The 22,471-nt window shown below is 43.2% G+C and overlaps 1 protein-coding gene across 1 annotated transcript in view; it reads left to right on the top strand.

The window, feature by feature from the left end:
• PPEF1 (protein phosphatase with EF-hand domain 1) overlaps positions 1 to 22,471 on the top strand; it is a 94,930-nt gene that overhangs the window by 56,786 nt on the left and 15,673 nt on the right. Inside the window, exons 10-17 of the mRNA XM_087726354.1 lie at positions 4,398 to 4,434; positions 4,660 to 4,809; positions 6,498 to 6,827; positions 7,476 to 7,661; positions 10,143 to 10,285; positions 17,039 to 17,145; positions 20,449 to 20,612; positions 21,916 to 22,000. Coding sequence (XP_087582480.1) covers positions 4,398 to 4,434; positions 4,660 to 4,809; positions 6,498 to 6,827; positions 7,476 to 7,661; positions 10,143 to 10,285; positions 17,039 to 17,145; positions 20,449 to 20,612; positions 21,916 to 22,000 — 1,202 coding nt within the window. The remainder of the gene's footprint in view (positions 1 to 4,397; positions 4,435 to 4,659; positions 4,810 to 6,497; positions 6,828 to 7,475; positions 7,662 to 10,142; positions 10,286 to 17,038; positions 17,146 to 20,448; positions 20,613 to 21,915; positions 22,001 to 22,471) is intronic.

Genomic DNA, 22,471 nt, shown 5'->3' on the forward strand with positions numbered 1-22,471 from the left:
TACCAGTAGGAATCCACCTCTGGCATCAGTGCATGCAAGGGGGTAACAAAATGTTCCTGTTGATGTGAAGTCCACACCTTACCACAATGCAGATGCTGTGTGCAATGCAGTTAACAAAGGGTGGAGCTTCCATATGTAGGTAATTGGATTCCAACTATTTGCTCAGTGAGTGTTAAAAGTTATGATGACACTGAACAAGGGGAACTTACAACTCATCCATGAAATTGTAACCAATGTGGCATCCCTGCTTCAGATGCTTAGCATCAGCTTGCAATTAGGATGGTTGCAATGTTTCACTGTCATGTGTTCACCACTTACAGCCTTCCCTGCAGGCAGGTTTCTCACAAACAAGGTCATTGTAGAAGCTGGCAAGAAGTCTTAAGTCACTTCCATTCTCACTGCTTTTTCACTTGCCAGCCATGCTCTCTAGTGTCCACCCACTCCCCACATTCCATTGTACCTACCCACTGATAGTGAATGCCATTCACCAGCAGCCACACCTGTCAAGACTCTGTAGTGCCCACAGCACTCTCACCTTCCTGCATTCTGTAGTGCCCACCCTCAACACCCACTCACTTCATAGTACCTGCTCATGCTCCATACTACCCATACTCTATACTCACCCCCTGCCCATGCTCCATACTTCCCACCTATGGTACCCACATTCTAGAGGTGGGTTCCGGCAGGCACTACTGACAGTTTGCTTATGTGCACGCTGTTCTTTGCGCTTGGTGCATGCTGTGCACACATGCGCAGCACAATTAAAATTGTTCTGCCCATGCACAAAACTAAAAAACAAGATGGTGGCGCCTATGGTGCCGTCAAGGGAACCAGTTCAGGGGTGTGGCAGGCCTGTGTTGCTATTGGTTCCAGTGACCCAGGCCACCAAACTACTATCTGTTCGGCTGAACCGGTCCAAACTGGTAGGAACCCACCACTACCACATTCCCTACCCATAGCTATCATCCATCAGACAGTTTGCCTAAGGCTCCTGCCTCTTTCCACAACATAATCATATGAGGTTCTTGCTTAACAACCTTTATGGTCCTGGACTTATAGCAGCAACCAGGACTGCTGCAATTGCCATTGCTTTGTGATGTGGTCACATGACATCATACTTATGTCCACATTGCTTAGCAATACACATTCCAGTTCCAATTGCTGTTATAACCCCAGACTATCTGTAATGTCACAATATTTTATCTTTTTGTTCTCTTTGTAGAATCAGATATGTTTATACATTTCTAATGAAGCACCCCACTATCAGAATAAATATGTTCTCACTTTGTTATCATGTGTTTTAATTAAAAAGAAGCAGGAATAAAATTTGAACTTTGAGCACTTTTAAAAGTACTTGACCTTAATGTCAGATTATTACATAATTTCTAATTTAAATCAGAAAAAGTGTGTTAATATATTGTTTAACTCTTTAAGATATATCTACACTGGTCAATATTCCTAAGTATATAAAAATAAAATTATATATCCATAGCAGAGAAGATATAAATTACATGCTCCTTTTCAATGAAAGGACAGCGAAGTACTCTGTATTTTGAATGCCAGAGTAAATATGGCAGGAAACAGTTTCAGAAAAAATATTGGGGTTATAACTGCATTGTCATATACCTGTGATGGTGAACCTATGGCACGCGTGCCACAGGTGGCACGTAGAGCCCTTTGTTTGGGCACACTAGACATTGCCCTGTCAGTTCCAGTGCATATGTGCGCACTGGCCAGCTGACTTTGGCCTTCTTTTGAAGCCATTTTTCGCCCTCCAGAGGCTTCCCTGGGGAGGGGAAAAAAAGAATGCCAAAAGTGGGGGGGAACGCTGCATATGTGGCATGCCTGTGCATGGCCCGCCCGGCGCTCCCCCCCCGCCTTTGGCACTCAAACAAAAAAGGTTTGCCATCGCTGTCATATACTGATAATATTAACAGATCAGCTTTTTCATTTCCAAACACAGACATATGATATAGAATTAAAAATATTTCTTATAGGCAATGTGCTTTACAGTTACTAATTGTATAAAAATACTCATTAATTTTATTCTACAGAAATTGTTGCAGAGTATTATTATAGAGCCATACAGGTTAGTAGTAATGGATGGTAATGTAACAAAAAATGTTAAAAAGTTATGATATTTATGTAATTACTTACCAAGCACATCTAAATTATATTAAAGTAACCAAAATATCTTTATAATCCCCAAGGCATGTCACAACTTTTGAGCACCCCTAATGTTTGGAAATTGAAAGTTGAAGAATTTGACATGCCCTAATGGTTACAGCTCAAATAAAATGTACAGTCACCATGAGCCTTGCTGCTTAATGGTTTCAATTATCACAGGAAACGCTCCTTGGAACATAAAGAACCATAGATTATAACCATAGATGCAAACTAAATGCTGCCATCTACTAACTGAATAATTCTGTAGTTGTTGCAATACAAAATACATTCTAACATCTATTCCAACACTCCCACTCAGTAACTACTCCTTATAATAATCCCATTTCTGCTGTCAGATCTATAAATCTTCTTCTTATTAGCAGTTTTATCAAAACAACTGCAATTATGCTTTACAATACGTAAATACAATTTCATTTTGTTCAATCAGATCATGAATGTAATGATGTCTGACATCAATATACTTTGTTCTTGCATTTATCTTGTCATTGATGGCAAGTTTAATACACCCTTAATACAGTTGTCAACTTGCAAGACGATTTCAGCTGAAGTCGTGCTTATATCTGCTTTGTTTCTTGGTTGCCATTTGGTGAGGGGTGAGAGTATGGGAGGGGGGGCTCAGAAACGTGTTGCCTGAGCCAGCTAGTCACAACATCTCCCAGCCAGTGTGTGAACCAAGGTCATTTCAATGGACATTTGTCAAAGTTGAGCGGGAACCTACACCTTGATTGATTGGCCCATGTTGACCTGAGAGACAAAGGGTGTGGGGAGATCTTATTCTTTTAACCATTCATGCATGCTGGAATACTTTACAGCTAGCTTCACCTTTCTCAGGGCAGATATGATGCACTCAATAAAGGATCTCTTGAACCTGCAAAAAGCGTCAGAGTCCTGACTCCTTGATTTCATTACTTGGAACAATGACATCAGTCATATAAGACTGTAGGCTGGGCGATCTCTCCAAGATCTTCAAGCAATTGATGTAACCACAGAGCTTCTTGTCTGGCATAAGCAGCAGCAATGTATTCTGTCTCTGCAGAAGACAAAGCTACTGACGTTTGCTTCTTGCTGAACCAAGATATAGCACTATTTCCTAATTTGAACCAGTAACCATTTGTGGATTTATGAATACTTAGGTCTCCTGCCTAATCAGAGTCCACGTATCCTTCGAGGTTCAAATGCTTCTCTGTACTGTTCATTAGTAGGAAGAAGATCCTCATTCTGTTCAGTTTTTAGATAAGCTGTGTTCATAGGAATACTTGCTTCTTTGGCTTCAGTCAGGCCAAACTGCTGAAGCAATTTTAGATTTCTGATTTAATAGGAAGCTGCTATTTCTTTAGGCTGTATACATTAATTCCTAGGTAATATGTCACATCTCTAAGATGTTTAGTCTAAAACGTTAGTAAGCATTGCAGTCAACTTTGCAATTTTCTCATCTCTTTTGTAAACAACAATCAAGTCATCCACATAGAGTAAAATATACATATATTCAGAATCTACACATTTTGGGTATAGACATGGGTAATCTCTGCTTCATATGAATCCTTTGTCTAGCAAGACTTCATTTATTTTTTTTAAATTTCATGCTCGAGCTGATTGCTTGAGTCCAATAAAGAGATTTCTGCAACTTGCACACAAGATGTTCTCCACTTTTCATATATCCTTTTGGCTGTGTCATAGATAGTTCCTCTTCAATATCACCATTAAGGAAGGCTGTTGTGATATCATGGTGCTTCTCATTCAGTATCTCCTGAATGAAACCTCTTGTGGCCTGGTTTCTTCTTTTATTCTACTTGGATAGTCTTTTTCAGTTAATTTCTTTATTATATCAGGATTTCTGTGTCCAACTTATCTGGGTACTGGGTTTACTTCTGGTTTACCTATGGGTTGAAGCTGGACCCATAATCTGTTAGAAAATTCTGTTTTATTCTATAGAAATTGTAGCAGAGGATTATTTTACAGCCAGACAGATTGGTAGCAGAGGATGGTTACATAGCCATATACATCAAATAAAGTGTACAATGTACGGTCACCATGAGCCTTGATGCTTAACAGTTTCAACTATCACAGGAAACTCTCCTCAGAACATAAAGAACCATAATTATAACCATAGATGCAAACTAATCACTGCCATACACTGGCTGAATGCTTCTGTAGTTGTTGAAATACAAAATACATTCTAACATGTATTCCAACAATTATTTTCATTTCAGATATGGTTTCACAAAAGAAATTATGAAGAAGTATAAGGTTAGTATTTTATCTCATTTTGATAAAGGCCATCCGATTAGCAAAGCAACAGAACAGATTGTGCTGTTTTACCTAAATTACCAGGCCATTAGCAATTACTGGTCTAGAGGTCTCCTAAAAATACTTGCCTTCATTTGTTCCTGTTTTATGTAAAGCCAAAATGAAGCTGCCCATAGGTCTTAAAGAATAGTTCAAGAGTGTCTAATGCAGCATTTCATTTGACAGAACTATGCGAAACCAATTTTGCATCTTCTAGAAGATGTCTACAGCTGGCTTCCTCTTGCTACTGTTATTGACAATCAAGTTCTTATTTTACATGGTGGAATATCAGATATGACAGATTTGAATTTCCTGAATTCATTCCACAGGAACAAGGTAGGAATTATACACATAAAAGTATTGTTATCTTACTGGTTTTAGCTCCAGTCTTGCTCACAAGAAGTAAAATTCTACTAACTTCTACTAAATGTACATATATACCTAATCTATATACAACATATATGTACATACTCCATACATATCTATATATGTACTGTATATATACTGTACATATACATATCAAGTATTATCTTAACTAAGTTCTTCAGAAAGGAAAAGACTTCTTTTTAGATAGTAGGTTCCAACTGTTTAGATTTAACTTATGACTAACAACTTTGAAAGAAATGTTACTGAAAACAAACAACTGCAGGAGTATAATTCTTTGACATTCCCTTGTCAAACAATAAGAGATACATTCCAAAGGTTTGCCCTCATAGTCACATACATACATACCTGAAAATATGTTTCCCTGAAAATATGACATGTCCTGATAATAAGGCCATGCCACATTTTTCTGGTGGGCAAAAATATAAGCCCTCCCCCGCAAATAAGCCCCCTGGACCTCCGGCAAGGCAGAGTGTCGCTCACCAACCTAGCGGTATCCTGAAGGTGCCAACCCACGGGAACTGGGGGGAGGCAAAGGTGATCGCATTGCTTGGTGCCTTCGGGATACCGCTAGGTTGGTGAGCAGCACTGTGCCCAGCTAAAGAGGGGGGTTGCCGGGCAGCTGCTCTCTTGCGAGCTGGCTCCCAAAGAGCTGGGCACAGCCTCAGGGTTGAATGGCTGTGTTGTGCTGTCGCAGCAGCGCAACACAACTGCCATGAAGTGACCATGCTCACGAGCAGCCACTCAGCAAACCCACTTTCCAGCCGGGCACAGCGCCATTCACTGATGGGTATCGCCAAGCCGTGTAAGCGCCTGTTCTTCACTGTCCAGCTCCTGTGGCTTGGCGCCTTCGAAATGCCAGTGAAAGGCGCTCTGCATGCCTGGAGAGGGGGGCTGCTCGAGCGGCTGTTCCGCTCTCGCTCGCGCACCTCCCAGCCTCATGATGCCCTGGCCCAGCTCTCCCTGCAGAGCCAGGGCACTTCCACTGCCGCCACCTCCATATGGCTTTTTTGGTGGCTTCCAAACCAAGTCTTCCTGCAGTGGCTGATGGAGTATGGTCTATGGTTGTGGACCAGCTGCCGGCAGAGCATACAACCATAGAGTGTACGCCCAGAATGGCCACTGCCGGAAGACTCGGAGACTTGGGAGCTGGGTGGTGACGAGCAGACACTCACATGGCTTGGCGATACCCCTAGGTCAGTGAATGGTGCTGTGGCCAGCTGGAAAGGGGGGTTGCCGGGTGGCTGCTCGTGAGCATGGTCGCTTCATGGCTGTTGTGTTGCGCTGCTGCGACAGCACAACACAGCCGTTCAATCCTGAGGCTGTGCCTGGCTCTTTGGGAGCCCGCTCGGAAGAGAGCAGGCACCCAGCAACCCCAAAACAATAAACCCTCCCCTCATAATAAGGCCCAAGCCATATTTTGTGGGTAAAAAGAAAATAAGACCCTGTCTTATTTTCGGGAAAACACGATACCCTTTAAGTATGTTTTTTTTCCTTTGTGTTTCCACTTACATTCGGAGTGGGTGCCCAGCATACACTGAAGGACAGACTAATCTGTTATTGACCAGACAGCATTTGCATATCCATATTTATCAATGTTTTTGCTCTGAGAGTGCTGATCATGAATTTTATCTTCATAGTTGAAGTCTTTGCTGAGACCAGTAAAGTCAAATATGGAAGCAATCTATGAGCCACAGAGAACAAATCTTGTGAAAACCAGTATCAATGTCACAGAAAGCAAAAAAGACAATTCTGGGCAAGACATCTCCAAGAAAAATGTAAGAAAGTCTACATCAGCATCCTGTGAGAGAAGACAATATGCCAAGGAAATGGGTGATATCAAAAGCAATCTTAATAGCACCCTTGACATAACCAGTTCTAGCTCATTTCAGAATGCACAGTGTCTTAAGCCTTACAACGTGACTACCACAAATGCATCTCCAGAATTAACAGCAAAGGAAAGGCAACAAGTATGTTGAAGCTTTATACATAGTCTCTTTTTCCAAAATATGGGTTATAAGGATGTTCCAACTGTAAACAACTTTTGTAAAGATAGAAAATAAAACTTTAATTGTGTAATCAACTACAAGCTGAATAAATTAATTTCTATTAGAAATTTGCTACCCAAATATGTCTTGTTTATTTATATCTAATTCTTGCAAGCTAATAGAAAATGTGGGGTAATCATTGCAGCCCCTGTCTTCTAGAGGTTCTATTTTTGTGATGATAAAAAGACCCAATATTCTTATCAATTTCGGTGTCCATAATTGTCTCCCATTTGGAGAAGTTCCCTCTAAGCACTTTATTTAAACTTTATTTAACACCAGATGGTAGAATCAACTACTAGAAGATGGACAGAGTATGTCAAAATGGGTCAATTTCACTGAAGCTAGATAGATAGTTGTCTCAAACCTGGACTGCAATTATCAAAATCTGATTACAGTTATATTAATTTCTGCATTATGATTTAAGTTTCTTACCATTCTAATTTAGTTCATCAGTATCATAGGTTTCACTGTCATACATATTGCTTGTTGGAATCAGTAAAGACATGAGCATTTATTTCACATTCTGGAAGATAACAGGATTATCTTATGTTCATTCATTTACATGGAAAGGTGATGGATATTCTCTGGAGTGATCCTAAGCATCAAAATGGTTGTTCACCAAATAAAATTCGAGGAGGAGGTTGTTACTTTGGTCCTGATATTACTGCCAGATTGCTGCAGCGTTATAATTTGAAATTGCTCATCAGGTCTCACCAGTGCAAACAGGAAGGTTATGAGATCAGTCATAATGGAAAGGTAATTGGTACTTTAAAATTCAAATTTCACAAAACATTCACCAGCTAAAAAAAATGTACCAGATTGTACTAGAAAGATAGCTCCAACTCAGTAGTGATATGGCAATCAGTATCCTTAATCGTACCACAACATGATTTCTTGAATTTTAATCATGATTTCATTTTTTCCACAATGCAAAATAGAATAAGAAGGAATCAGTACTCTTCTTCTTTTTCTTTCTTTTTTCGTTTCTGTTATAATTTTGCACCAGTGAGGTTAAAACCAATTTCATTGTATTTAAGTACAATGACAATAAAGATTATACTTATACTTATACATATTTAGATGGAAAGACTAGCTGAAAAGAGAAAAATATTCTATTGGCAAATAGTTATGTCAGTTTTCTGCTTCTGTAGAAAAATACTATATTTGTCATTCTTTTTTCTATCCTCTTCCATGCATTGGGAAACATCATGGCTGGTAGAAGTTTGAATAACTTAATTTTCTGGTATATTCTTGGTTTTTTTGTCCTTCCTTCAAAACACACAAAATCCCTTCCATATCTGAGAATGTAAGATGGTTTGTTGAGGGAGCTTTATATACAAGGAAATGGATATTTATGTTATCCCATTTTTGATCTGTAGGAGTGAGCTATCATGGCTCATTAAGTGTGCATCAAAACACATTAAATGTGTGTTAGATGTGCTCAGAAACCCCCCTCCCCCACTTTTTAGATACACAGAGTCACAGCTATGTAAGTTTCTTTTTCGTTCTTTTTCCAATAATGGAAAAAGCTACTTATATACTGCTCACAGTAAAATTATAATATAATGCTTGGCAGGGACATACAGTCAGGGGAGGCAGAGGAGGCAGGGCCTCACCCAGTAATGTGCGATGAAGCTGTCATCCTGAAAAGAAAAAATAAATAAAAGGAAAAAGGCTGAGGTAGTTGCTGCCAGAGTCACAGTGGATGACTCTGCTTAGTGCTTAACTGCAGGAGGAGGCGAGAGACCCATGTGCCTCCTTTACTTTATCTTTATGATCACTTGAACAGAGTTAAGCAAGGGTTAAAAGGCGAAAAATTCCATATGCAAAGGAGGCATGTGGTTATCTCGACTCCTCCTGCAGAGGGCACTTTTTTTAGAGGCTTTTTTAAAACAGTTAAGCAGAGTCATCCATTGGGGACTCTGGCAGCAGCAGCAGCTCTTGCCTTTTTCTTTTTACATTTTTTTACATCTTCATCATGGCAGAGAAGAGTTGAAATCCTCTGTGACACGTAAGTAATTAATTTTATTGTAAGTAATTTGTGTGTGTGTGTGTGTGTGTTTGTTTCTTTACTTCACTCAAACAAACTCTCAATTTGAGAGAGAGTTTGTTTGAGAAGAGAGGAAAGGGGGAGTGGCAGGGAGGGCAGCTTGTTTGAGAAGAGAGGGACAGCCCGCCAGCAGAGGAAGGTCTTTTACCCGCCTCTGCTGGCGGGCTGGCGCTTTCTTTCTTTTGCCAGGCCCAGCCCGCTGGAGCTCACCGCGCCAGGGGAGGAATGGGCTGGGTGGGCTGGCTGGCTGGGGAGGGGGGAGCTGAAGAAAGGGAGTCTTGGGGCCCGCTCCACTGCTTTCTGCCCGGCGGGTGCCTCTTTCTCTGCAGCCGAAGCGCTGGCCGAGGGGGGTCCGGCTGCTCCTGCCCCCGCCCAGCCCCCAGAAGGCAAGGAAGAGGCCGGGCGGGCCTGGGAGGAGGTGGCGGAGCAGGCAGGAGGAGGCTTTTGCTCCCGCCTCATCCGGGCTCCTCCTCGGCGGGCCTGCCGGAGTTCTGGGAGAAAGCGGCGGGAGCCGAGGCTGGCCATTCGAGGCTTGGAAGGGGGAGTGGAATGCGGGTCCTCCGCTCCCAGAATGTCCGGGGAGGGAAGCGGGGCTGGCCCGTTTCCTCCCAGGGCTGCTTGGAGACGGAACCGGAGCTGTGGAGACTTGCCCGCGGCCGGCTTCTCTGGAGCGGAGGGGCGGAGATAGAAGCAGAGCTGAGCCTCTTGCCGCTATGGGCCTGGCTTGCGGAGCGCAAAAATGGGAGGGGGCCTCTTGGAACACACACCCCCACCCCTCTTCACCTTTCGCCTCCGTGGCTCTCGCTCCAGCCTGGGCAGGAACCGGCGCTCTTCTGCTGCGGGTGGGATGTACTCCTGGTGGCCTGCGGCTCCGGTGCCTGCAAGGTGGAAGTGTTTGCCCTGTGGGGTGGGCAAAAGCTGAAAGAAAGCGCCCCGCCACTTCTGTCTGACATAGAGGTGTCTCGCACCCTGCAGCTGGGTCAGACATAGCTGTAGGGCACGGGGCACCTCTATTTCAGACATAGCTGCTGCGGGGCGGGCAAAAGCCGCTTTCTTTTTGCCTCACCACCCATAAGCTTCACCCCACGTCACTGATGCTTGGTTAATTCTGACATTAGTTCACCTGTGACTAGTCTGGTTCTAAGCATACTGTATTTTAAGTGATAGCTGTTTTCTTTTTTAAATAGGTCATCACTATTTTTTCCGCCTCAAACTACTATGAAGAAGGAAGCAATCGTGGTGCCTATATCAAGCTAAATCCAGATTTGATTCCTCATTTTGTTCAGTATCAAGTCAGCAAATCTACACGTAAGCAGACGCTTCATCAAAGGTAAAACTAAAAAAGCATGCCTATTGCTTAAAAACATGCATATTGGGATGCTAAACTTATCATTGTTATATATTATAGTGTAACTACTGGTGGGCCTGCCTTTACTAAAAACATTTCTTAGTATTAAAAATGATCAGCTGATTTTTTATGAGTGCAGTGAAATCTATGCCTTTCCTATTGGAAGATGATTTCTTTTGGACAGTACAATAGTTCTCAAGTTACAATGGCAATTCGGACTGGAATTCCTGTTGCTAAGCAATGTGGCCATAAGTTATGTGATTGAATCTCTTAGTGACAGTAATCCTGGCTGTCCCAACAGTAATTAGATGAGAACCCATCCCTATCCAAGCCGTTCTCAGCTTGGTCCTTCCTAACCCCTAAGCCTTGGTAAGATAAAGGATTGCATCTAGTTTACATCCAGCACTACCACTGATGAGGATGTTGCTTCAGTCTCACACTGTTGTGGCCCACCAGCTGCCAGCAGAATTGGCGGCAGAATCAGACGATGAGAAGGTTGTGGAGGAACTTGGGCCAGTTCTGGAGTCTGGGGAAGGCGCTGATGGATGCTCTGCGTCAGATGCAGAGATAGAGCCAGGGCCATCTGACATTTCCCAGCCACCGGAGATGCAGCTGCCTTTGAAGGCTGATATGAGTGAGGAAGAAGAACAGTGGGGCCTGTTCCAGATGCACATATGTGCAGAGCAGTTAGGAGAGGTGAACAAAGGAGAACAAGGAGTTGACTCGGGAAGCAAAGCACATGTGGACGCTGAATGGCTCCTCCAAGGCTGAGGAACAAATATAAGGAAAGAGGAGTGAATGTCATAGGAGACAACAGTTCGTATTTCTGAAGATTTTGCTCATTGTGTTTGTGCCACAAAGATTGCTTGCCAGAACTTAATTATATAAGGTCTGTTACTGCAGTTAACTACTATAAATCTTCAACCTCTCCTGCCACCCTCGTCCCTGCAACCTAGGCTGTGCCATCTTCCTCCCACTGTTAGTGAGGCCAGCATGCCCAACCTACTTCACAACACATGTGAAGTAGCTGCTGTCTGTACCAGGCATTCATCCCAAAGTCACTAACATCATGCATGCCATTGTTGCAGTGCTTTGAAAAGCCTTTGGAATAGGGATGTTATATACTTACCTTCCCTACCAGTTTGCAAATGTGAGTGCACATAGTTCCTGTAACTGTTCTTCATATGCCTTAGCCTCTAATCTCCTAATCATCTTTGTTGCTCTGCTCTACACATTTTCTAGAGTCTCAACATCTTTTTTATAGTGTCGTGATCAAAACTGGATGCAGTATTCTAGGTGTGGTCTTACTAAGGCTTTATAGAATGGTAATAGTACTTCATGTGATCTTGATTGAATTCCTTTGTTAATGCAATTTTGGATTGCATTGTCTTTTTTTGGCTGCTGCTGCAGACTGCTAATTAATATTTAGTTGGTTGTCCACTAAAACTCCAAGATCCGTCTCTCAGTTACTGCTATTAAGCCTGGTTGATTTTTTTTGCTTATGTGCAAGATTTTACTTTTCTCTACATTTAATTTCATTTTATTAGTTAGGGCCCAGTGTTTAAGTCTGTCAAGGTCCATCTGGATCTTGAGCCTATAGAATGTTGGCTATTCTTGCCAGCCTAGTATCATCTGCAAATTTGATATATTCCCCTTCTATTTCCTCATTTAAGACATTTAAGAAGATGTTGAAGAGTACTGGGCATAAGACAAAATGTTGTGGTGCCCCACTGCTTACCTACTTCCATGTAAATATATGAGAGAATATGGTTGAAACCCCAAATTATTTGGGTAAAACCAATTCCATTTTGAATACATCACAGGCACAACTCAGCTCACTTGCTTGCTTGGAAATTCACAGCTTGGAGCAAAATCAGAGAGTTACAGTGACCTGAACAAAAATAGCCTGATCTCCCCCGCCCCTTTGTAACAGGAAGTTACAGGACATGTTTTGCAAGAAGCCGGTAATGATTTATTGTTCAGTTCTGGGAAAGCGAGTGCTTTTGGAGCTGTCTGAAAAGTCAAATGATGTTGACTGGATTTTACCTGGGGGTTTTGGAACATTTGGGGAATTTCCATTTTTGTATGTAGCCACATCATTAATGCCAACTAAGGTCACTGGCCACCAAGCAGTGTTACCATACACGTAACTGTATTTTTGTATCTGAGTTATGATGGATTTTGATACGTCATTTTGTTTATTTATAGCGTGCCTATCAGTGACGTGTGGTGAGGTTCACGGCCGGTGAGGCAAGCAGGCAAAAGCCGCCCTATGTCTGCCAGCACCAGCCGCCCCCGAAGCCCTGACACATCCCGCTGTATGGGCGGCGCAGTGGCATGCAGTTTAAAGTGCCAGCGCGCCTGTCCGCCCTCGAAGCCCCGACATGTCCCGCTGTATGGTCCGCGCGGCGGCACTTTAAAGTGCATGCTGCCGTGCCAGCCATACAGTGGGACACGTCCTGCTTTATGGCCGGAAGGCGCGTCGGCACTTTAAAGTGCATGCCGCCGCACCGGCCATGCAGCGGGACTCGTCCTGCTTATGTCCAGAGGGTACGCCGGCACTTTAAAGTGCATGCCGCCGCACCGGCCATACAGCAGGACACATCCTGCTTTATGTCCAGAAGGCATGCCAGCACTTTAAAGTGCATGCCACTGTGCCGGCCATACAGTGGGACGTGTCCTGCTTTATGGCCGGAAGGCGCGTCGGCACTTTAAAGTGCATGCCGCCGCACCGGCCATACAGTGGGACACGTCCTGCTTTATGTCCAGAAGGCATGCCGGCACTTTAAAGTGCATGCCGCCGCGCTGGCCATACCGCACCTTCTGGCCATGGACGTGTCCTGCTGTATGGCCGGTGTGACGGCATGCACTTTAAAGTGCCACTGCGCCTTCCAGCCATATAGCGGGACGTGTCCCACTGTATGGCCGGCACGGTGGCATGCACTTTAAAGTGCCGGCGCACCTTCCGGCCATAAAGCAGGATGTGTCCCGCTCTATGGCAGACAGGCGTGCCGGCACTTTAAAGTGCATGCCGCCACGCCAGCCATACAGTGGGACCACATCCCGCTCTATGGCGACTCACGGCATGGTTTAAAAAAATAAAAAATAAAGTGCCAGCCCGCGCGGCAGCAGAGGCAGATAAAACACACACACACACACACACACACACAAATTACTTATAATAATAAAAAATTACAATTACTTACAAATTACAATAATTTTGATTTCCTCCCCCCTCCCTCCGACCCAGGACCCACATACTTTTCCAGCTGTGTCACAGAGGATTTCAACTCTCCTCTTGTCTGCCATGATGAAAATGTAAAAAATGTAAAAAGAAAAAGGCAAGGTCAGGCTGGGTTAGCTGCTGCCAGAGTCCCCAATGGAGGACTGTTTTAAAAAAGCCTCTAAAAAAAGTGCTCTCTGCAGGAGGAGGTGAGATAACCACGTGCCTCCTTTGCATAAGGAATTTTTCGCCTTTTAACCCTTGCTTAACTCTGTTCAAATGATCATAAAGATAGACTAAAGGAGGCACGTGGTTCTCTCGCCTCCTCCTGCAGTTAAGCCCTACACAGAGTCATCCACTGTGACTCTGGCAGCAACTACCTCAGCCTTTTTCCTTTTAAATTTGTTTTTCTTTTTCATGATGACAGTGGTGAGGACCTGCCTCCCCTGCTTCCCCTGACTGCATGTCACTGGTGCCTCTGTACCTTATAGTTATTCTCATTTGTTTGGGAATCCACTTGTGCAAGTATAATAAAATAGATGCTTTTTGTTGATCATAGTCTCCTTGACCCTTTTTTTTGATATGTAGAGAATATATCGGGGATATTTTTCTAACAACATAGTACCATTAAGGCAGGGATGGGCTTCAAAAATTTAACAATGGGTTTTCTGCCCGGTTGCTGGTTGGGCATGGCCATGATGGGCATGGCCTAAACATCCTGCACTATGGCAGGGGGGTGCATTTTCACCCTCCCTGGGCTCTGGAGGCTGTCCTTGAGCCTCTGGGAGGGCAAAAATTGCTTCCTCGTTCTCCGGAGGCCCTCTGGAGGCTGGAAACAAGCCTGAACAAGCCAATTTCCAGAAATTCCAGAAGGCCCGTTTTTCACCCTCCCCAGGCGCCGGAGGCTTTCCTTGAGGCTCTGGGAGGACAAAAACAGCCTCCCCCGGTCTCCCCGGTAGGTTGTTGAATGCCTTGCTAAAGTCTAAGTGTACTATGGCCACAGCATTTCACTAGTCTACTAATTTAATCATTATGTCAAAGAATGAAATAAGATTCGTTTGGCATGATCTGTTTTTAACAAACCTATACTGACTTCTAATTATTACTTTGTTTCTAGATGTTCGCAGATCTGTTTTTTGAGTATCTTTTCCAGTATCTTCCTGGGTATTGATGTTAGACTGATTGGTCTGTAGTTTCCTGGGTCTCTTCCCCCCTGCCCACCACCCTGCTCGCTCACCCCGCCTGCCCACCACACATTTGCCACACCTGCCCACTTGATGCTCGCTCTGCCCATCCCAGCCCTATATATGTTGCTTTTGCTTTGCCATGTGGCCAAGCTATGCACATCCCCAGTCACCTCTGCGCCTTGCCCACTCTGATCAGCTCACCAAAAGTAAGTAAACATGCTGCCAGCTTGCCCTTCGCCTTGGGTCAGGGATACACCATTCCCCAAGGCCCCAGACCCGCTGCCTGCCTTGGCTGGGTCAGGGAATGCGCCTTTCCCCAGTTTCAGCTTTGCCCTAGAACAGCTGCCTGCTCACCCTCTGCCTTGCTCACCTACCTTCTGTTTTGGTTGCCTTGGTGGAGGGGAGGGACATGGCGAGGCTCAGACACCTTTCATGGGAAGCCTCCAGCCTCTGGTGCAGCAGTCGTTTTTCTGGCTGGGTCCGGCAGCCGGCCGTGAGGAGCACTGGCAGCAGGGGTGGGTTTCTCGCCCCGTTCCAACCGGATCGGTTGGAACGAGGCCTGCGGCATCCTCGCGCACGCACGCAGCGCGCGCATGTGTACTAGCACGCACGCAGTGTGCGCATGCGTACTAGCACGCAGCGTGCGCATGCGTACTAGCGTCTGCGCGATGCTCCAGCTGCTCCTGGAGGATCGCGCAGGCATTCTGCGCATGCGTGGAAAGCGCAGAATTCATAAAAACCGGGTAAGGAGTGGGCGCGGGTGTGCAGGCGCGCGCGGGTGCGGGGGGGGGGCTTCGCCGTTCCCGGAAGTTACTTACTTCCAGGTTCGGCGACCAACCGGATCGCAGGGACCGGTGCGAACCGGTCGAAACCCACCCCTGACTGGCAGGCAATGGGGTGCTCGTGTGCAGCCGGTGCAAAGAACAGGACAGTGGTGATGGTCAAGGGCCACCCTGTTTGCACCAGCCCGCGTGCGCAACCCATTGCCTGCCGGTGCTGCTTGCGGACAGCCACCAAACCCAGCCAGGAGAACGGCCTGCTGCGCTGGAGTGATGGTATCGCAAAGGAACTGCTCGGAAGGCAGCCGCCAGCCTCAGTCTTTAAAGTACTTCCACACGGGGAGGGGAACCATAAAGGGACAGGAGCAGCTCCGCTGCGAAGGGAGGGAGAAAAGTTCAGTTTCTCTCTGCACAGCATTCAACGTGGCTGTCAGACTCCCAGGGCAGTTTTATTGACTCTCAGGGGAGAAGAGTTAAGGAAGCACCTTCACACTTGTGTATTGGTCAGAATCTGCATTCGGACAAAGGGTAGGGGTCATTATCAGCTTAATCCCATTTGCATGGCTTAAAAGTTTTCAGATGCTGCTTTGCCTCTAATAGTTTCCATGCTGCCTGATTAAAGGTTCCTTTTGAAATAATCAGTTTCAAGAGTCTTTACTTTCTCAAGTTAGGAGAGGAGTCATCACAGTGGCTGCTTCTCTCCTCCTTCTCAGGCTCATACACACAGAGCAAATGTGAGAAGGAGGCAAAAAGAAGCCAGGTTGAATGCTAGAACACTTGATCAAACTTTTCTGTGGGTTCTGTGGGTGTGGTTTGGGTGGGTGTGGCTTGGTGGGGTGGTGCTGCCCCACCTTGCCGTGACTGATGTCGAGTTGGCCGTGCCCACTCAGTCACATGACACCCCCCCACCAAGCCCCCCCCCCCAGCCAAACCATGCCCATTGGACTGATAGGGAAAAAATTTGAAACCCACCTCTGATCTGCTTCCATTCCACAAAACTAGCTGTTGATCAGCTCTAGCAGTACAAAGGTAAAATACTGTTTGTAGGACTACCGGTAAAGCTTAAATCGATAGTAACGCTAATAACTATCAAACTCAATTTGTACTTAATCGAGTATGGCCACTTATTTATGCTTTTTCATCCTTATCATGATTGTACTGCATGTATGTAAATGTGTTAACCATCTCTCTGTTGGATGTACATACTTTCTACATACTACACTTTGCTTACATTTCCTCACTTTTTTTACATTTATTTTAGTTTATAACTAAAGAAAAAAAATCTAAATTGATGATATAAAGCTCTGACTACAAGAACCATTAAGATTATATTGTTGCTCATGCAGTTGTTTTCCTAAATACAACTTTATTTTTTTTCAATTTTTCTAACTAGATATGCAGCATTACTCAAGTTCACCATTATGTTTAAGTATTTTCTTTGTTCTCCATATGGGAATTTCAGAACTCCTAAAATTCTGTACTCTGACATGGACCCGTAAAGAGATTTTGTTGTTCTAATTGACTAGTTTAATGATTTTCTTTGTAGAGTGACTGCTATTGAGCTTTCTGCTTTAAAGGGTTTGCGAGAGAAACTTTATACCCACAAATCAGACCTCATTGCAGCTTTTACCCAGTATGATCCAGTTTGCACAGGTAATGTGATTTGAAAAAGTGTTTCATTTTGTTTGTCAATATTGTGTTTTTATGTACAAGTAATTTTGTATGTTGCATGTTATAGGAAGAAAATGTGACAAGGAACTGTAATAGTAGCAAATTGTATAACAGAAGAACAGAAGCAATAGAGTCTAGATTTGTATGGGACAGATGCTTCTATGAATCATTCATAAATGAGCTGGACTGAGTAAAGATGCAATTTGTGGGAGATATCAAATTATATAGAATAATGGACACTGCTGTCCCAAAAATAGTAGGGGGCAACACATATCCAGTCCCAAACAGCCATTGAAATAATCCTCCAGAGTGCTCTCTTCCACCCAAGCAAGATCTTTCTGGGGCTTCAAAGTACTGCTGCAAATGCCTATTATTTTAGAGTCCAGTCTTTGGTTTAGAGCCTGCCTGTCTTTTTATAAAGGAGTCAGGAAGCCTAGTAAGTACCAAACATAGAGACTCAGAGTGAACATGAAATAATAGCTTCCCCTAGAAAATTATGAGAAATCAATAAATTACAGGTATCTCCTCTCATCTTCTGTCCGATTTTGTAGATTGACTTATATCATAAAGAAATAGTGGCTTGAAATATTAGGTAATTTTGGTAGGTTGAAGATCCTCAAAACTCAGAAGTATGGGGCACAATTGAATTAATGATGCTTGTCCCACTAAGGAGAAAGATCTTGCTGTACAAATGTGATACTAGTTTACCTTCCTTCATTTTCACATTCATGGTGAGGGATATCATTGGAAGGAAGTACAAAGAATCAAGATGTTGCCCATGACTGCAAGATTCATGCTGTGCCCCATTTTTAACATATAATGATGCATGTAAAAAAGGAAAAGGAAAAAAGGATGGAGCTGACACCTTGACCTTTTAAATCTTGTTCTTGGCTGCTCCTGGCATGGTACTACCAAAGGAAAGTTGCTTCATCCTACTTTGTGACTGCTGAGGGGGGTGGGGGGAAAGATCAAAGATAAATTCATTATCTCCATATGAACACAAAAAGAAAAAGCATATGCTGCAGCCCTCTTGAGACTGCCAATTACTACTTAAGAAAAAAACCCCTCTGATAATTAACAGCTGCAGTTGAAGTCTAATTCTTCTATAAAGAAGGAATGTTGATCATGTGAAAGAGGCATTCTGGTATTGCCAAATGTATTTGCAGGAGGAGCTACCATATTTCTATTGAACATATAGGTTCTTCTTCTATACTCCAATTCTGGCGCCATACTACCTTCAGATAAGTTTTTGTTCAAACATGTGCTTGCCCCTGGTTTTAAATGAAGATTGCGGTTATTGTATTAGTATCTCAAAGAATCCACATGTGTCAGTATTGGATAATTAGGAAAGCATGCAGATACCATCATAAATATAGATTGCCCACTAAATGGGTAATTATTTGCAAAGCCCAATTATGTGAGCATACTAATAAACTTAGTAAACTTACTAATGAACTCATAGATGTTCAGAACACCAATTGGTATCCAAGAAAAATGGCAATATTTGCAGGAAGCAGGGCTCTCTGCTGGTTCACAGTCCAAAGCAATAGAGAAGACAATGGCATATGAAATAATACAGTTTTTTCAATGCTTCAGTTTATGGCATTATATATCCATGTTTATTTATTTTTAAGTGCTGTTTTCCTGCCATGGTTGCATTTGTTACACTCAATATATAGAATCCCATCAATTATTAATTATTTACATCTAGAATATATAGGATGGAATTGATTCTGTTATTATTCCAAGGCTCACATTTCAAAAGCAGAAGAGGTTAAGGCTTTTCCTATGGCAAGGTTTGTTTCCTCACTTTCTTCTGTAGGCTCCAAAGCTTTCTAATTAGAGGTTAGGGGATATGACCAATAGAGGATGGAGAAAAGCAGACAGGCAATAAGCTAAAGATGAGCTGTTTCTAAGATGAGTAATTGTGAGCTCATAATTATCAAAATGTCTATTTTTTCTTCTCATTCCTCATACAATACCAGGAACAGATAACATTTGAGAAGTCAATTTTTGCCACCCTCCCCACAGGAATGGTTAAGCACAGGGGGCGGGGAGGGAGGAATGGGACTAGGAAGACTGAAATCTTAACGTTAAAATCCAATTAACATTCCCAACTTAAATTTTACACCCAAGTTAGAAACCAGCCACTTTTTTTCAAGGAGGGATTACTTTTAAGGAAAGATATTTATTGATTGATTAGTCTTATCAGCATATCAAAAAGACTCTTAAGGATAACTTTGTCTTAAGGGATGCAGTGGCTCAGTGGCTAAGTCACTCAGCTTGTCGATCAGAAAGGTCGGCAGTTTGATAGTTTGAATCCCTAGTGCCGGGTAATGGAGTGAGCTCCCGTTACTTGTCCCAGCTTCTGCCAACCTAGCAATTCGAAAGTATGTAAAAACGCAAATAGAAAAATAGGAACCACCTTTGGTGGGAAGGTAACAGTGCTCCGTGCGCCTTCGGCGTTTAGTCATGCCGGCCACATGACCACGGAGGCCTCTTCGGACAGTGCTGGCTCTTTGGCTTTGAAACAGAGATAAACACTGCCCCCTAGAGTCGGGAATGTCTATTACATATGTGTGAGGGAAACCTTTCCCTTTATTTTAACCTTGTCTTTGACAGACTTTAATTTTCCATTTTCTCCTTTAAATCCTCCCCCCCCCCAATTATACAGATACACATAAGCTGAAATCTGCACACCTTTCATTCATTTGAGAAATTTCTGATGTTTCATGTTGAAAAGGAAAAAAAAAGCAAAAGCAAATTAAAACTCAGTGCTGAAATGTAACTGGTTCCCACCAAATTTCAATGATGTGATGCGATGTGGTGCAAATAGGATACCTACAATCTGTAGGTTGGTCACCCTCCTCTATTCCCTATTCTACATAGTGTACTTCATAAGCTCTAGTGAAGCTGGTGAAATGTCTGTGTGTGTGTGTGTGTGTGTGTGTGTGTGGTGGACCAGTCTTTAGAACAGTAATTCTCGACCTCAGCCAGTTGAATATATGTGGACTTCAACTCCCGGAATTCCCCAGTGAGCATGTCTGGCTGGGGAATTCTGGGAGTTAGTCCACATTTAAAAGCTAGCCACTATGCTTGGCAAGTTTTTTTAAATTAAAAAGTAACCCTGTAATTGAGTTTATTGAAATCTCAATGCCACAATACCTCCTGCAATGATGTTTTCATTGACATTGGAGGGGGTTGTGGCTTGATACGTAAACACATATCACATCTTCTTATAGGGAGTTTACTTTGAAACATAAAATACTTTTCATTTTTTAACAGGAAGGATTTCTCTTAGCCAATGGGCTTCTGCCATGGAATCAGTTCTGCATCTTGACATACCCTGGAGAACTCTCCGTTCTCGACTAGTTTGCCTGGCTCCGGATGGAAGTGTGGAATATCTTTCATGTTTTAACAATTTAGAAATCATACTACCCATCAAAAAGGTGAGGTGATTAAAGATGCTCAGTTTTTTTTCAGAGGGTCTGAACTTTATTTTGAATAATAGCTTGGACATTCCATAGAGAGGCAGGGCAGGACAAAATAAGGTGCAGAGACAGAAGGAAAAAATGTTATTATTTCATTTAATTCAATTTAATTATATTTACGTAAATATATGTATAAAATATAGTTACTGTGTTTATGCATACACAATACAAAAGGAAACATATATGCTTCTCACATTGATAAAAACTGGTCTTGTTTTGTATGTAGATAAATGTCTGGAGTAGATAGTACATTAAAAGTTAAACCTGGAAGCTTTCTTAGGATAATGCATATCTTCATTTTAATTAAATTTTTAATGAAAATCCTTTAGAATTTAGAATTTGGATTCTGGATGTTGGATTTCCATGGAATAAATTGCATTTTAAAATATAATTTTTACAAGATATAAAATAGTTTGCAGTACAGGTAATCCCCGGGTTATGCGCATTCCCTTAGTAAATGTTTAAAGTTACATGATCAGCAGCCCCTTCCATTTCTGAACAAGCCCTGAAACTACGAATCTTGCAGCACTATGGCAGTTGAACAACTCTAGAGGCTCTTCAACATTCATCCTGCATGTTGCTTCTGAGGGAATGAATCTGCCCCTCAGAAGCCCCATTTGGCAATCCAGAGGCCTTGCCTGGAACCTTGCCGGCCATAATGGAGTTTCTGGGGGGTGGATCCACCCCTCAGAAGCCCCATTCGGCCATCCAGAGGCCTTATTCTGCACCTTGTTAGCTGAAGTGGAGCTTCTGAGGGGCGCATCCGGCCAGCAAGGTGCTGGGTGAGGCCTCTTGATTGCCCTCAGAAGCTCCATTTCAGCCCACAAAGGGTGCACAAGGCTAAAGTGGAGACTGCTTGCTAGATCGTCACAAGGTAAGTGACCCATCATGGCAGGTTGGGTGGGAAAAGAAATTTGGGGAGCTTGAGGTATTTCAGTGGTTGGGGATGCCTTGGGTGGTCTTAGGCAGATAGCCTATGTAGCCCCCCCCCCCCATCGCCTTCCCCAGCCTGAAATACCTCATGTGCACTTAATAAGCTTCACATTCAATTAACGAATGTGAGGGCAAAAGGAGGGAGTGATTTCATTCAAGGGACAAGATTCACTCCCATGAATCCTTGGTTATGAATGGAATGGGCAGGCTCCATTACATTCGTAACTCAAGGACTAACTGTATTGTGATTTCAACCATAGATTGGGTATTGTATAATTTCTAATCTGTCTCATTCTCTTGCTCTCTCTTAATCTCTATTATATTTTAGGTTCAACCATATTTGGTGGAAACTCTGTATAGATACAAAGCTGATTTGGAGATTATCTTTAATATGATTGACCAAGACCATTCTGGTATGTTAAAACTTTAGTTTCCCAAAAGTAATGCCATAGGATCAGAATCAGAATCAGAATAAAGCTGGAAGGAACCTTGGAGGTCTTCCAGTCCAGCCCACTTCTCAAGCATATCCTTTCAGACAAGGGACTGTTCAGTCCTTTGTCCTTGCTGTTAGGAAGTTTCTCCTTATTCCAGGTTGCTTTTCTCCTTGATTAGTTTCCATAAATTGTTTCTTGTCCTGCCCTCTGGTGCTTTGGAAAATAAATTGGACCCCTCCTCTTTCTGGCAGCCCCTCAAATACTGGAATACTGTTATCTGCCTCATACTGCTATGAGCCTCAGTGGCACAGTGGTTAGAGTGCAGTACTGCAGGCTATTTCTGCTGACTGCCAGTTACCTGCAATTTGGCAGTTCAAATCCCACCAGGTTCAAGGTGGACTCAGCCTTCCAGCCTTCCAAGGTGGGTAAAATGAGAACCCAAATTGTTGG

The sequence above is a fragment of the Thamnophis sirtalis genome, unplaced genomic scaffold, assembly GCF_051295495.1.
Source record: "Thamnophis sirtalis isolate CommonGarterSnake01/CBP01778 unplaced genomic scaffold, rThaSir2_p1.2 scaffold_12, whole genome shotgun sequence".
Classification (NCBI taxonomy): domain Eukaryota; kingdom Metazoa; phylum Chordata; class Lepidosauria; order Squamata; family Natricidae; genus Thamnophis; species Thamnophis sirtalis.